The sequence below is a fragment of the Gastrolobium bilobum genome, unplaced genomic scaffold (assembly GCF_033153095.1).
Source record: "Gastrolobium bilobum isolate Gb01-03AN ecotype WA unplaced genomic scaffold, APGP_CSIRO_Gbil_v1 utg7702, whole genome shotgun sequence".
Classification (NCBI taxonomy): Eukaryota; Viridiplantae; Streptophyta; class Magnoliopsida; order Fabales; family Fabaceae; genus Gastrolobium; species Gastrolobium bilobum.
Window position 1 is genome coordinate 55863 of NW_026897275.1, and position 16589 is coordinate 72451.

At 34.5% G+C, this 16589-nt stretch overlaps 1 protein-coding gene across 2 annotated transcripts; it reads right to left on the reverse strand.

Moving 5' to 3' along the window:
- Nucleotides 1-61: 61 nt before the first annotated feature.
- LOC133305691 (phosphoinositide phosphatase SAC2-like) lies at nt 62-14075 on the reverse strand. 2 transcript variants are annotated; one of them, XM_061505930.1, is made up of 16 exons: nt 13461-14075; nt 9744-9948; nt 9465-9630; nt 8568-8793; nt 7946-8022; nt 7435-7622; nt 7250-7347; nt 7006-7139; nt 6789-6917; nt 5937-6303; nt 4939-5060; nt 4477-4590; nt 3487-3648; nt 1593-1745; nt 694-775; nt 62-525 (listed from the first exon to the last, which is right to left on the reverse strand). In XM_061505930.1, the coding sequence occupies exons 1-16, from the start codon at nt 13563-13565 to the stop codon at nt 433-435; spliced, it is 2421 nt and encodes an 806-aa protein (XP_061361914.1). In that variant the 5' UTR covers nt 13566-14075; the 3' UTR covers nt 62-432. The 2 variants fall into 2 exon arrangements, with proteins under 2 accessions (XP_061361914.1, XP_061361913.1); XM_061505929.1 differs by having other exon boundaries at nt 6789-6920.
- Between the last annotated feature and the right edge of the window lie 2514 nt (nt 14076-16589).

The following is a 16589-nucleotide window of genomic DNA, read 5'->3' on the forward strand; positions in this document are numbered from 1 at the left end:
AAAATGAAACTCTCATGTATCCAGGGAACCAAAAAAGATTTAAGCGCGCATAATTGATCTGTCAAAGCAGTTATAACCTGAGTACCAGCTATGAAATATTTTTGTTTTCTCAATGAAAATGATATATAAGGTTGATGATTTTGGTATGTTTAATAATGTAACTAGTTGGGGAGGCACAAAAATGAATTTACCTATTGACATCTAACATTACCTCCCAAATGATGGCTACCATGGACTACAGAGAACTTTGCAGGGCAAATATAATCTGTTAACTCAAATGCCCTTGAACCAAAAATCAGCTCCTCAGCTGCTGCATTTGCTATTTTTGCTTTTGGATTATATCTTACCATTTATTTCTGTACAGCAAGTCAGGAACCCACAATCCTTCGGATGGGGTGATAAATGTCACAAAACTATTCATGAATAGTCTTATTAGACAAAAAGCATCTCCCCATTAGTTACCCAGCGTTCAAAGCTTTCAGTGTATTTGCCATCTTTGTTGAGTTCTGCTCCACTCAGCTTTCCCTGAAAGACATTGGAAGAAAATTGTGATTACCAATTGGTTGCATGCTTTGAAAATTATTTGCTTTTTTCTTGTTAATTAACTATATATAGCTTAATAATATTTCCTCAATGAAACCAAACAATGCTGTTATGCAATGATTCTGGATCTAACAACATATACTGACTGACCTTCATGCTGGATCCAGACTCACTTGCAGATGTCTCAGTTTTTAGTTCATTCACAATATTCTCTGAGGAGATGCTGGTTGACCTGTTGCCATTAAAACAAGAGGCCAGTCAGTCATCATCCCTTAACAGGAATATGACTCAGAGAAAGAAAGGATCAATCTTAATAACTATCATCAACAATATTGGCATCAGTCAACGCCTAAAAGTTCAGATTGTAAACCAATCCAATTACTTCACCATGACGTTCAAATATGCACTACAATTTAGAAACCTTAACCAAATAATTACATTAAAAAAAAAAAATGTCTCTTAAGCCCTTCCCCATTCACTTTCATGCTCCAAAAATGAAATTCAAGTTCAAGCTCTCCTAATTTCACTTAAGGATTCACTTCAATATAAAACCCGAGGTTAACATTTTATTACAATTCAAGAAAATTCTCAAGACAGATAAAACCCTTTCACTAATATGCTAATTGAAGGAGTTGAATGAAGGCTTCAAGATATACCACCGGCTAGACTCGTTAACTTTTGCTAAGCTCTGGTTAAAATGCTTTCCTTCCCTTTTTATTTTCTCTTCCAATGTCAAAATATTGCTTCCCATATTGGCATGAGATCTGAGTATTGCATAAACAAAAAGCTGACAGAATTTTAGTCCTCGTTCCTCATCAATTTTTTAATTCATAGATGAACCTCCCAAAGTAATTGAAATATGCTCATGCTATGATATAAGCATTCTTCTCATTCTCTCACCAAAAATTCAACATATGCCTCTCTACCTTTGATTAGGATTGGATAAAGCCAATGGTGAAGAAAGACCATATTTTTTAATCATCAAGTGACAGAAAAGTAACAAGAAGATGGCATAGGTAAATGAGTACTAATCAAAATTTTAGAACTACCTTTCAAGTAATTCCTCTTCGCAAGAATTCCCAGAAGAAGAAAGCCAGTCCACATCAAGGAAATTGGAGCAGTCGCATGCATCTCCATGTTCATCAAAACCAATGTGATCACTGTCACAATGTTGGTCCTTAACCATTCTCCCATATAACTGCCTGTATGATACCAATAAACGTACTATCAAACTATAAAACATATCAGACTAAACAGTGATGGGCTAGATGGTCTGACTCCAGCCTGAAAGTGATTGAGCTGGCTGGCCGCAATTGCAGCCAGAAAAGTAATGCGTTGGCTGCCGGTCCAATGTCAACTTCAAAAGTGAGCGCGCTGGATGGTCCAATTTCGGCCTGAAATGATCAGGCCAGCCCAATTCTAGCCTGAAAGTGATCAAGCTAGCCTGATCTCAGCCCAAAAAAAGATTGAGCAGGTTGGCCCGGTCCCAGCCCAAAGGTGATCTACTTTCAGCTTGAAAGTAATTGGGCAGGTCTGGTTGCAGCCTAAAAGTGCTAGCCCAATATAACCAGGCCCAAATAGCCAGCCCTACTTTTGGCTGACACTTGTAAGGCCTGGCCTGGTAACTGCTACACATAAAGGATCCTGAAGAATCTAAAAAAAACATCTGGTGTATTAGAAATAAAGAAAGTATCCAGAATACCCATCAAAGAAACTAATTCATATGTCTCTCAATCATTAAGGCACCAAAAGAGAAAAAATACAAGAAAGTGACCCATTAGTTGGAAAAAACAAGATTTTGAAGCATAATACAGAGTAGAAATGTGAATCAGGTAAGGAAAGGGATCAAAGAACGAGGATTTCCCTAAGCCACACATCCTCCCGAAATTGCAAGCTGTGAGCCAGTTCTTCAGCAAAGGATAAAAAGAGGGATATATCGTATACCTATGTAATGAACTTTAAGGACCCTCGTGAGTAACATTGACCCCAAATGTTACCCTTTATGAAGAATTGTATACTTATGTCAAAGATATTGAGATTAAAAAGGAAAGCACTATAACCATTTAGCCACTAAAGTGGAAGTTGGAAAGGAAGAAACCAAAGGGAAGTGAGGAGAAAAGAGAGAGAGAGAAGGGAAAAAGGGGGGGGGGGGGAAGATATGGGAGACTCCAAATTGAGGAGCTTTGAAATGTTCATAATTGTTGAAATTACAGGGATTTAGGTAGAGGAAGAGAAAAAGAGACATAAAAGACACTGAATTCTCTCATGTATATTGATACAAAGTGCAAAGCACTAACCCCTATTTATATTAATACTAGACTATTAATCCTAATAAGGGAACAGATCATGAAATATAATTGAAAATCACTCACTCCTAAGAGATCATCTAAGATGCTCTTTTCATTCTAAGATAAATAAAGGTAATAAGAGATATCTTCTAAATATTCTAACAATAATAAGAAGGGAGAGTTTTGAGGATTGCACAATAATCCCTTATTTGAGAGGTTTGCTTGAAAACTCTCTGTCCCCTCCCATTCCCACAATTCTCCTCCATCCAAAAGGAAATGTTTTTAGACACCAGATTCCATGTGCCTAATCCATCCCCCTTCACAGTCCTTATAACACATGTCCCAATCGACTACACGATCCCCCCAGAATCTCCAGCTCCTGACCCCAGAAAGCTCATCATAATTGTGTCGAGCACAATTTGAGTCTGAAACCTGGTTCTGTCTAGCTCAGTAGCTCTTAAAGCCTATGGTATTGTTAAAATTTCAGCTGGCCTTTTAAAGAAGTTACATCATATTGCTTAATTTCAGAAGCAACTTTCCTTCTTTTAGAAATCAGAAAAGTTGTATTTAGCAAAGAAACTCTGCTAGTCAGTAAACCCCCAGTATATAAGTAGCTACCAGAGTTTACAGAATGCAAAATGCCAATTAAGCATACCTGCAATGACAAATGGCACTTCCACAAGTAAAGATGTCTGGAGTAGACTCTGAAAGACGACGCTTATCAGGTATTTCAGATGGGTGCTGACAATTGGTCCTAACTGTAGTATCACTTTCACCGACAATGTTGCCATCTGATAGTGATCTTTTAATACTTGATCTAACAAAATAAAGGAATAACTTCGTCAATCATCTGACAAAGGATAACTAGTATTCATTTGCTTTCATCCTCGAAAAAGGAGGAATATGAGATTACACTTTGCCTACATAACATTTTCCTTACATAGATCTTAAGTCAAAGCTAACACCATCTCAATTTAATGAGCAAGACCATCTAAAGAAAGTATTGAGCTATTATAGTAGTAAATCTGTTTGCAACTTGAGGGGATAAACGAAGTAATCACAGTAGAATAAGATTTGAGTAGAGAGTCAGGAAAAATACAAGAAATGCTTTCAGTACCAACACTACCTCAAACTACTTGTGATGCTTCATAAATTTAAGATCATCAGATGTGAAGCACCAAAATAACAAAGTCATTCTGCATTCTTCAAATCAAAAATCATCAACATCTATCTATATGCTTGAACAACATTTTCAATTTGATGATTAAGCTCAAAGCTAAAGACAGATTTAAATAGAAAAGTGAGAATGGATCCTCACATGAGAATTTCACATGACAAGGTTATGTCAGGAGAGAGATAGGTACAAAGACCTTAAACAGGGTCCCACTATTTACTGCCTTTGCATCTCTCTCTTGACATTACCTTGTCATGTGAAAATCTCAATTGAGAGGATTCATTTCTCATAGAAAAGCACACAACTGATATTAGACAGAAAATATCAAAAGCTCTAATATATCGTTAACTTCTTGAAATTTTAGTATTTACAGGTCATAAAATCTTTCTTGGTTTTAAGTATAAGCCCCTCTTCAAAAGATTCATTAAATGAAAATGACCAAAACTTGTTTCATTGAATAATACACTCTACCTAAATTTGTCATCTGCTAAACAGGGGCCACGTTTCCCAACAGTGTGATGTTGATCTGAATCTAGCTCCCACAGTGCCGCTTTTCCTTGTTGTGGCTGAAAATGCCCCAAGAATCTGACCAAAATAATATCAAACACGATAGTAACTAATTCATTCTAATGCAACTACCACAAATATATAACTAGTGTTCACTTTAAATCCTATTACATATGAAAACATTTTTTTTTAAAAAAAAATGACAAACCCCAATGTACAAGGCTCCCCGACTTTGCGAGGATAGGGGTAAGGGTCAATTGTACATGGCTTTACCCTTACATTTTCGCTAAATAGTTGTTTCCTAGACTCAAACCCGTGACCTTCTGGATACAGAGGAGCAACCTTACTGTTGCTCTAAGGCTTGCACTCACCTATGAAAACAATTATGTAAATAAGATTTTAAAAAAAAGGGACTATTTGACTTACATGTTAATTGCTTTTTGTTTATCTCCATCCATATATGTGTTGTTGTAATAACGCTGCAGGGTTCGAATAAATTCCTGGGATTGTGTTGCTGCCTTCCATTGACCTCTTCTCTCAGAAAATATCTGAATAGCAAGACCAATTTGCAAAATACTCAAAAGGAATGAGCAGTAATCAGACAAAACTCCCATGCATGGAAAATAGGACAAGGCAAATTTAGATTTCCTCATTTCCACTTCAGAACTCTGGGAATATTGTGATGGTCTCTTATAGTAAATTAATCAAGATTCAAGAACACACTTGGATATCTCATCTCATAAAAACTGGGTAAAACCTAGGAGTACATAAGCAAAAGGTGTACAAGGTTCTATTTATTGGCATGTATATTGATGAGTACACAATTAATTAAACATCTTCATTTACTAGGAAACTACCATATATCATTGAAATGAAGCATCCAACCCATCGCTTTCAAGTACCAACTCCACTCTGCTTGATAAAATAAATCTTTCAGGCCATGCACTATCATTGAACCAAAAGGTCAAGCCCCGGATCCACACCATAATTTTTTCATTATTTTGGGAGAATTAAATGGCTTCATACTGCAAAATCGTTCTTTTTTTCATTAGATTGGGTGCATGTAAGAGGCTGCAAGGAGCATGAAAGTAAGTTGAGCTACCAAGCATTTTTATCACAGAATTAGTGGTCCTTGACTCAGGTTGAGGAGGTAATTGGAAACAATTATGCCACGAGTTATCTCCCACGCCCCACTCCTAGCACATGCCAAGGGATCGGGGATGAATTGGAGATGGGTAGAGTTGCGTGCTGAATGATGACATGATGTACTTGAGGGCAAACTATGCCATGCTGATGAGTGAGGGCAAACTTAATTATACATTGAAAGCACATCAGTAAACAAAATCTTTATGCGCACAGAATTTCTGATCCCATATTACATTCCATAAACCATAAAGTCCAAAACCAGAAGGTAGAATGATTACCTTATTGTGCGCTGCAGAACCCCCATATTGAAAGGCTAATGTGTCGCCCATGGACTCATAGACTTCCATTAATTCCTTTGCCAAAGGGTTATCAAGATCAATATTTGGGGATTCCATAAATCCTAAAATTTGTAGTTGATGTCCTAGTGCAGCTAATCCATAAGCATATTGCGCAACATTGGTACGATCTAAACAGTCTATGCAATTAGTCCTCAAGACCCCTGCTTGAAGCATCTGGGGTTTGACACTATAATCTTTGATCTCATCACCACTATAATAACAATTGCCAACTTCTGTTTCTTTATCAACATTTTCCTTGTTCATACTATCTCGCTCTGTGACAGAGTGATCAGTGACATTGTTATTCCTGCATTACATTTATAAAAAAAAAAACACTTCAATAAATGCTACATATAAATACCATTTATGAATCTTCACCTAACAACTTAAGTTTTTGGAGAGTTAGTACATAACATGGTATCAAAGCTTATATGAACGAGTGGTTACTCCATGACATGAGGGGCGTGTGACGATATTAAAAAATAAAATAGAAAGAAAGAAAGATCACATTCACGAATCTCCACCTATCAATTTAAGCAATTGGGAGAGGTGAACCATGTCAAATAAAATTACTAACAATTACTCCAAGGCAAAACCATTATAAAGAACAAGTAGAAAATATTGTTGGATATTCCCTAACACAAGGTATATCATGTAATAAATCATCTAAACATACAAAAATTAATAAGTAGGCAATTGTATCAGCAATTTCTAAAATTATCAAGTGAAATTTCAACTTGCCTAATTAGTATAACAGAAAACAGTGTCAAAATGTGCTGCTATGGTACTTACTCAGAGTAGGAATATTGAAAAAATCCCTCGAGCCTCAAATTCGGTGTCACTGGACTGTAGAAGATGCCAGTTAGCTTCAATGCATATGCAGCCACTTTTCCCAGTTGTGCCAACACATTGGTAGCTTTGCTGCTAAAAGTGATTGATCAAAAAATGTCAAAATAACACCCAAGAAAAAACCTGTAGTGGTTGAACAAAAAAGGAAAGAGCAAGTTACCATCTTGAGTGCCGATGCAAATCCCAATGAAGGAACCTCAGGCGATTATCCCCTTTCAAATTTGTATTAATGGACCTAACAGCATTTGCAAACTCGGCTCGCAAAATAGTTTCTCGAGGCTTCTTCTCACGTGTCTTAAACACAATTGACAACAGAATGTATAAGGTAGAAAAAAATTTAGTTTGGATATGAGACAAAGAAATCGAGCATGCATGACGGTTCCTTGCATATGTGGAAAGCATACCTTAATCAAGTTCAATATAATAATTGGATTTCCATATCTCTTGACAAGATTTTCAAAATGAAGTCTTGTTGCTTCAAAATCATCATCTTTCCTTGATACTAGAAAAAACGAACCAAAATGAACTGTCAGCATAAATTACAGTACTAGAAAGTAACAAACAAAGGAAAATTGTTTCCGCATCATACATATGATGTCAGGTTTTATATTCAATGGAGAGGCTTCCTGAGACCAGAACAGAGGGATTGAACCCCTGATCTGCACCACAGAACTGATTTGCATTGGGCATCCATCATGAGCATCTGCAAAGACTATCTGTTCTGTCTCAACATCATTAGCTACTCTACCCTTTTCATTCACTCCTCGTTTCAAATATCTGCATCACAAGATAGAGAAACCAAGTAACATGTCTGGAAACAGAAAATAAACAAAGACAAGAAATTTGTGAACAGAAATTAAAATAAAAAAAGGTATCTTGGTGATAAATCTCCCTGTTTGCATGACTTTTATGGATTTAAGTCCTTGGAGAAAAACCATACTGAATGGCAGCCATACCTCAATTAGAAACTCAAGCAATTAAGACAAATATAGGTGCAAACATAAACAGATGCATTTCATCTCGGACCACAAGTACAAAGATGTGAAATAGAATGTAATTTCAATTATCAAAAACTCAAGAAAGGCTCAAAAAGTAAAAACCTGGTCCCAGCATAATGCCGTGAGCGCCTAGCAATGATGGTCAAGTTGAACTCACGGCCAGATACGGAAAGTTTGACCTGCACGCCACACAATGAAATGAACACTTGAAAACAACAAAAGACCAAATCTTATCTGATGATAGATAATACTAGCATTTTTTTGGGCGCTATCGAAGGAAGGCTTGAAGTCAGCATCACAGGAACCATTAAAAGTTACCCAAAATTAAGATGTTAGATGTCTTAAAAAAAGAAATAAGATGTTAAAAATACTTCCTATATTAAGTTAATCAAACCTGTGTGGTCTTGAGGAATGAATTTTCCAATATAAGACAACTGAAACACTGATAAATTATGGTTTAATGACTGCAGTGTTAACTCTATCAAATAAAATGCTGGCACGTAAGATTAGTTTCACATTATCGAAACAAGAGAATTAATTCCAAGAGGTGTCAGGTTCTCAAAGCATAAATCAAAGGTTAACCTCACTGTAGATATAGAAAACTTGAAGTCAAGAACCAAAGACACTTATACAAGTCACTAGCATTACTGTTAGCTACATCAGTTACCTTTACAAATCCCTCACAAACATATCTATTAACCAATAAAGGAGACTTCGTTTGTACCTGTTTAAAAAATCCATACACCAAGGCAACTGTCCAAGAAGTATTCTGGAGATTATTCCTGATTCCACGAGTTAAGAATTCATTCCAAACAAAGAGTGTTTCATAAAGTGATTGTCCCATAATATTATGACCAGATAAGTTCTTTTGAAGACTAAGCATGACATTGTATGAGTAGCTGAAAAAGAAGTCCTTCGTAAGATCCACACTGCATAGAAGCTTCTTGTATCTAAGTCACAACAGAAGAAAGACAAAGCCCATTAATAAGATGGTTTATTATATACAGGAATAAAAGTAAAACAAATGGACATAAAAACAACTAATGAAGCCAACAACTCTAACCAAAAGTACTAAAAAATGAAAAGAAAGTGATCTCCCAATTGAAACCCCGGCGATACCTTGTCTCACTCAAAAAGTTACATTTACATCATAACAGCAATGAAGATTGCCCCTGTACATTTACAGGAAATGAACTGACAATAAATGTACAACATGAAAAGAACAACAAAGGAGGTATCCACTATACATATTACGGGACTCCGAAATCTGGAAGAGGCATTATTGATTCTATTTCAAAAGAGACAATTAGAGAGTACCACAGAAAGATGAGAAGGTTGACCTGAGGAAGCCCACATTGTGCATACACACTGAAGTGAGACAATCAACATATATAGTACAAAGAAAAACTCTAAAATGTAGAATTTCAACACAAGTAAAATACGATGCTCTAACAGAACGTTTTCACTACACAATATAATAAACTTAAATAAAAAAACGTAATTCATAACATAATTCTCATCTAAGTACAATCGATAGGGTATAGTTCTCAATGCTACTCTCATATGTCTCTGTAAATGTACCATAGACATATTACAATTACATGCAAAATTTACTAAAGACCTTTTCTCATCATTAGAACATGCCATTTTGGATTGCACAGTGGCATGTGGAATAGGAACCATTTCGCTCTTTGTGATAGCATATATAGTGTGCCCACATATTGTACCGATCTTCCTTCGTTTTGTTATAAGCATCATGTAGTATGGCTCAAGAAATTTGATAAATCCTAAATCAAAAGAAAATATCATAAGATGATGGATTTATTCTGATGATTAATGTGGTAAACAACATCAGCGATAATAATAACAATTTTGTTCTTATATAGAAGATAGAAAATACCAATGATTCCATAACACATTGTTACAAATTTAAGTCCCCCTGTTGACTTGTTTCCTTCATGTATCCGCCGCAGAAGGTCACAACACTCAATTTCTGAGTATACTGTTATATCTTCAATGATATTTAATTCAGATCGCTCCAATCTGTCAATCTTTAAGACCCTCCAAATTGTTCTGCTTTTGTCTCTTCCTATCATAAAAAATTTCTGAGCACAGAGAAATGGTAAGAAAACAGCAATAGTGCTCTGTAGCTATATTATGTGCACAAACAAAAGTGAAAAAGATAATATTCTTGAAAGGAAAAAAAAATCTCAGCAATTAGTGCCATTTATAAAGAAATGAAACAAAAAATTCTACTAGGAACTTCAATTAAACACTAATGCAGAACTTCAGAAATGCAACAAGTAAATTTATATCCAATTGACAACATGACGTATGGCGAAATAAAGTGTTAGTAATTGCAGTACCTAAGTAAATAATATCTTGTTGATTATTATGTAAATAGGATAGTAAGAATCAGTTAATTATGGTGATTATGATACTAGTGATATCTGCATTTATTATATAGTTATATTATTCAACTGTATAACTCAGATCCCATTCTGCAACTGAGACACACGGATTTCATCAAAGTCTCTCATTTTCTCCTGACTTAACATAGTATCAAAGCACGCCTAACGAGAGGTAACCCTATTATGTGCCTACCCGATGGACCCACTTCCAACTGATGACAAACCTTTTTCTGGAAACAGTGTTTCCTTTTGGTTTCAGTCTCTCTAATTGTATCTTCCTTCCGGTCGCCACAGCTCCTACTATCGCCGACCACTACTTTCTGCAGTTGGTGGCAGTCTTCGTTGGCCAGTAACCCACAAATTAGGAGCATCTCTCGATGTTAAATCCATCCCCATTACACCCACTCTAAATAGGCTCCAAATGCGCCCTCATGCACCACATGAAGGATTTGTGTGTTGTCTTCTTCAAAGAAGCCACCAATTATGCCACACTTGCCACGGCCTCCTCTCCACAAATCCGATGTGTTCCACCTATTAAGGCCCTCCTTTGATGTTTGTTTACTTTGTCTCTTACCGAAATTCAGCTCAAGGATGCATTTATTTGATTGTTGTATACATCGAGGACATTGTTAACATTGGAAGAGATCATCATGGCATCACTCAGATATAACGGTATCTTTGTTATCACTTTCTGACCAAAGATTTTTGCAAACTTTGATATTTCTTGAGAATCAAGGCTGCACAATCCAAGGATGCTATTGTAATTTCACTCAAGAAATATGCTACAAACCTTCTTGAAGAAACCGGTCTGTTGAATGCAAAGCCGGTGGATACTCCAATGGACCCAAACACTAAACTCGTATCAAATAGTGAGAGCCACTTTTGGATCCAATAAGATATAAAAGGGTAGTTAGGAAACACTAAAATATCTTATGATTACTCGTCTGGATATCTCATTTGCAGTCAACATAATAAGTTAGTGCCTCAATTCACCTTGCACTGAACACTGAAATGTCGTGATTTGTATATTAGAGTACATCAACGGTGCTCCTGGTAAAGACCTTACCTATGGAACAAAGGTCATACTCAGATTGATGGATAATCAAATGCCGAATGGGCGAGTTTCCCTAATAATAGAAGGTTCACCTTCTAGTTATTATTTAATCATCGAGGATAATCTAGTATACTGGAAGATTAAAAAGCAAAATGTGCTTGCAAGATAAGTATTGAAACAGGATATCGAACCATCGCCTCAAGGCCCTCAACCACTAACAAACTTATTTGGCTAGAACAACTGCTCAAAAAGCTCTAGTTTGGAAAGGCTACAAAAAAAGACATTAGTTTGTAATAACCAGGCTGCATGACACATCGCCATCAATCTAGTGTTTCATAAGAGGACCAAACATATCGAGATTGGCTGTTATTTCATTAGAGAGAAGATATTATCCGAAGACATCAACACTAACTTTATTCACTCGTATGATCAACTGGCAAATGTTTAAACTGTCTTTGAGAGGTCGTCGAATAACTTGTATATGTAACAAGCTTGGGGATATATTATGACCTAGATGCTCCAACTTGAGGGGGAGTGTTGGTATTTGTAGTAACTATGTAAATAGTATCTAGCGGATTATGTACATAAGGTAATCAAAATCAGGTAATTAGGATATTAGTGATATCTGTATTTATTAAATACAGATATCACCATGAGTCTTGCATAGCAGTCATTTTTTCTTGTGTATTGCACACTTACATCAAGGGCTCATGGTGTGCATTGCAATAAAATGTCAGAAACTCAAACTTAAATTTCTTTTTACATACACTCAGAAACATGATTTGGCCTTAAGTGTCAAATGAGAAAGTCTTATTTGGCCAAGATTTTGAGGGCGGGTTTTAAGCTTCCTCCAATTTCCAGTATTGCCTAATACCCATGTTGTGCATGCAAAACAATGTACAACTGCACATGTTGCGCACACAATACCTAGGCAATATCAAATGAGCAAGGCAAGTGGTGTTTTATTGTCCAAATCGGCGGCTGCAGCCAAGTAATCAATACACTTCTCACTTAAGGAGGTGATAAATGAAGATGACACAACAGCAAGGAGATTAATTAAAAGAGTGGTAAGGTTGTGAATTTATCAAAATTTTCCTTTTAGATCTCATTTCCTAAAGAAGAAAACATCAGTTCGATTCAACCGCTCCAGTTCTATTTTTGGCCTTCGCCCCATTTTTATTGAAATTAGTGGGTATATTGACGTAGCTACTCGATCTTGCCGAAGAGAGGGGAATATGACAAGAAAGAACAAGCAATGGCCATCCTTCCGATAACAAATGTCGGCAATATAAAATTTTAAAATTAAAGCTGAAGGCACAACATATAAGACCAGATGCATGATGTTGATGAAAGAAAAGAAAAACACAAAAAAAAATCAAAAACAAAAACCCTAGTTTCCATTTTCAGAAAAACTCAGTAGTGAAGTTGAAAGCCCTCCATAAACATTCAACAGCTTTCACAGTGAGGCATGAATTGAGTTCCAAAACACTGAAAGTGGATAACAATGCTTAGATGTTCAATCATCCATTACACAAGTAAATAAACCAAAATTTTTTTTTTTTTTTTTTGGGGGGGGGGAGGGATAAACAAAAAGCCAAGGTAAAAATAGTCAGTAAATATAATCAGAAAACAGTGGAGTTTAAGAAACCATAATTCATTTGTTTTGCAAAATCATTTGGCGCTGTTCTTTGCCATCACATGCATCATGAAGAACACAGACACAATCCTAAATGAATTATAATGATTCAAGCCAAGCAGAAGCAGGAAGCCTGGATCAGTGTGTTCTTGCAAAAACCATGAGAATCCAGATACACAACAATAATTCATCAAGCCCACCTTCATGATGAGAAGAATTTAAATCCCAATTGAAAAACTAAACATAGAAAAAAAAAACAATCTTCACACACCCATTCGATTCCTTTGACCAATGGAAAAATATCATGATTTGTGAATGAACATATGTACATGGTGCATGAACATGAATTTGACAATGGGAAAAGAAAGAGAGAGATAAAAAAAAAAAAACTGTACCCAAAACAAATCAACATTCTAAAGCAACAAACAAAGAGAAGCACAAAAAAATTCCACATCTAGATCATGGTCAGAATATACTGAAACAGTAATGCATGCATCATTGATATCAGATATTTACCGAGCGAGTTTCATAAAGCCTGAACTTCTGCATATAGTAAGACTTTGGGTCAGCTCCATCTTCAACAACCACACTGCTCTTCAGCTTCTCCTTTGATAACTCCATTACAATTCAGATCCCGAGCCTCAAAAAAGCTCGGGTTTTTCCAACGAGTTCACCAGCAGAAAATTCAAAACAAAACAAAAAGAACTTCTCTTTGATCAAACAGAAGCTCTTGAATACACACACCCAAAAAGAAGTACAACAAAAAGCTCAAATCTTTACACCAATGGGACACATAAAATTCTGTTTACATACACAATCAAACCCAAAATTCAAACCAAAAATAAAAAATAAAAAATAAAACCAATAAGAGTGAAATCTAAATCAGAGAATAGAGAGAGAGAGAGTGAAAAAAAAAAATAGCAGCTTTTTGAGGAATCAAGAAGAAGATTGGTTTTGGGGAATGGAGAAGCAGTAGCAGATTTTGGTTTCTATAGATGAAAAGGAAGTGAATATGAGATTGTCAGAAGAAGCAGAGAGAAAGAGAAGAAAGCCAAAGCTTGGGCCACTGCATCCACGCAAAAATAAAATAAATTAAATAATTAGAAATGAATAAAAAAAAATGATGATGATGATGAGAATTGCAAAGCAGAAAACAATTTAAAAGGACAAAAATTTCGGTTTTTTTTTTTTTTTTTTTTCATTTGCATGGACATTTTCTCTCTCTACCGTGTAGTAGTAGTTTTTTTTTTTTTTTTTTTTGTCTGCGTCTACAGTTTCTTTCCTTTCTTTTTGTTTTTCTTTCCTTTTTTAATTTTTTTACCAACACGAAATTATCATGTTTGCATCCGTTTCCAAAATTTGATTTGGATTATTTATTTGTGTAATAACTTTCTACAATAATAATTTAATGATAATAAAGTAATATTCTCTTAAATTGCTCGTAGTCAATATTCTCATGAATTGTTCGCGGGGTTGATTCACGTGACAAATCTTGATCATCCCCACTTATTACATCTTTTTCCCCTTATATAATATAAATATTAATTAATATGATAAATATTTTCTTAATTAAATAATAGTTAAAACAATAAATAATTTTCCACCTTAATTTTTGAAATTTTTTTAAATTTGAAAACATTAAATTTATTATCATCAAGCACAATTTCATAATTAACATTAAATACAAGCTCGACCCCTTTAAGTAGTTATAATAGATCAATGTTAAATTCTTAAAAAAAAAAAAAAAAGGACCAATTACAATTTATATTTTTTTTTTAATATAATGATGGTACTGAGATTTAAACTTATAATTTCATTCAAATTATCCAAATCTTTCACCATTATATCAATCTTAATGATTTTGTAATTTTTACCTTTAACTTAAACTTATTAGCAGATTAAATTTAATGGTTGATTGGACATATAATTTTGTTAAGTAATTAAAGTTCAGAAAATTATTTACACATTTTCAAACCTTGTATTTGCACCTACAAAATTTTGGTTGTAAAATAATCATATGTTGTAATATGAACACTTTTTTTCTCATGTATAGCGGACATAATCAACACGGTAAAGTGAAAATTGTATTACGTTACTCCAAACTTTTGCTAGAGATATTTGGTGATAGCATCATCCCCTATGACTATCATTGTAAATAAACAAAGCGTTTACTTCAATAATGGCAAAGAATAATAAGTTAGAGAGAAAAAGAAAAAATATATATATATATATATTGAGTTGATTCCACGCAGAGAGAGAATATCCTAATATGCCCTTAAGATGGCTTCGAATACCCCACCCACCAATCATTTGCGCATATTCTCCTATCTACTTTACCATCTCTTTCTTCATTTTCCCACTCTCTCTTAGACACGCTTTCCTATTCTTCACTTATTATTGTTACACATCAAACATCTTTCTTTTTCTTGGTGAAGAAAATATATATCATCTATTAAATAAATAAAAAATTCACCTCAGTTTAATTCTTATATTTTCATCTTCCGAGTAAGTAGTATCTTGTATTTGATTTTGAATAAAATTTCCACTTTTTTTGTTCTAGACACCCACCTTTTTTTAATACTATTCATAATTTTTATTTTTATTTTTGTTACATTGTAATTGTAACTGAAACTTGAAATTTTCAACTTTAGATTTCACTTATTTCAAGCAATTTTAGAGAGTAGAGTTTTACACGTTTTTCTCATGATGGAGGCGCCGTATGTTAAAATGTTCTACAGTTCAACCTTAACTCTTATAGATTTGTAGTAAAAAATAAATAAATTGGTCAAACTTGAAAATCAGTCTAATATTTAGTTTTAATTCTTACCATTTAGTATTTATTAAACTTGACCCCACACGTGTATGAACAATGTATATTATGGTTGCAAAGTTTTTTTTTTTTTTTTACTAATTATTAGTTTATAAATAAGTCATGTTAGTTATAATGTTGTAATATAACTTAAATTTCGTACATTTTATTTTAAACAATTCTTATTAAAACATGCAAAGAATTTATTTCTGACATTTAACAAGTCAAGGGATTGTTGATTGATGAATGAGACAATGACAACCCTATATGGATTTGAGGCTTTGAAGTAATTTTAAAAGTTTATCTTATTAAGTACACAGTTACGAGTTGGACCCAAATTCGGTAAATGAATGAATGTGTATTATATTGTTTGTTGTTTAAATCAAACTTTGATTTATTCGTTAACCATAATTAATACAGGCATGTCTAAGTGCAATGTGTCAAGCACCTCCAAATTAACTATAGGACATTAAACTATAAACAAAGCAATTACATATTTTGCTTTGTTTTCGAAGATAATAGGACATGAATATAAAATGGTTCTTTTGTTTTGGTATTCTTGTTATTCTTTTTCTAAGAATGTTTGACACGGTATTGGTCGGAGTGGTGTGAACGAATGAACTTGCTTTTCAGAAGCCTAATAAGCTATTTATCATCTTCACACAGTAATTGGCATTGGTTGGTAATTGTAGGTATGCTAAACGTGCCTTAATAAATGTGTCGATCTCATAATTTCTTCTTCGTAGAATATTCAAATTTCAACTGTACTAATTTTTTTAATAAAAGAAGCTTCCCTACGATCTTCATTTTTAACATTAAAAAATTTAGTTGTGCTG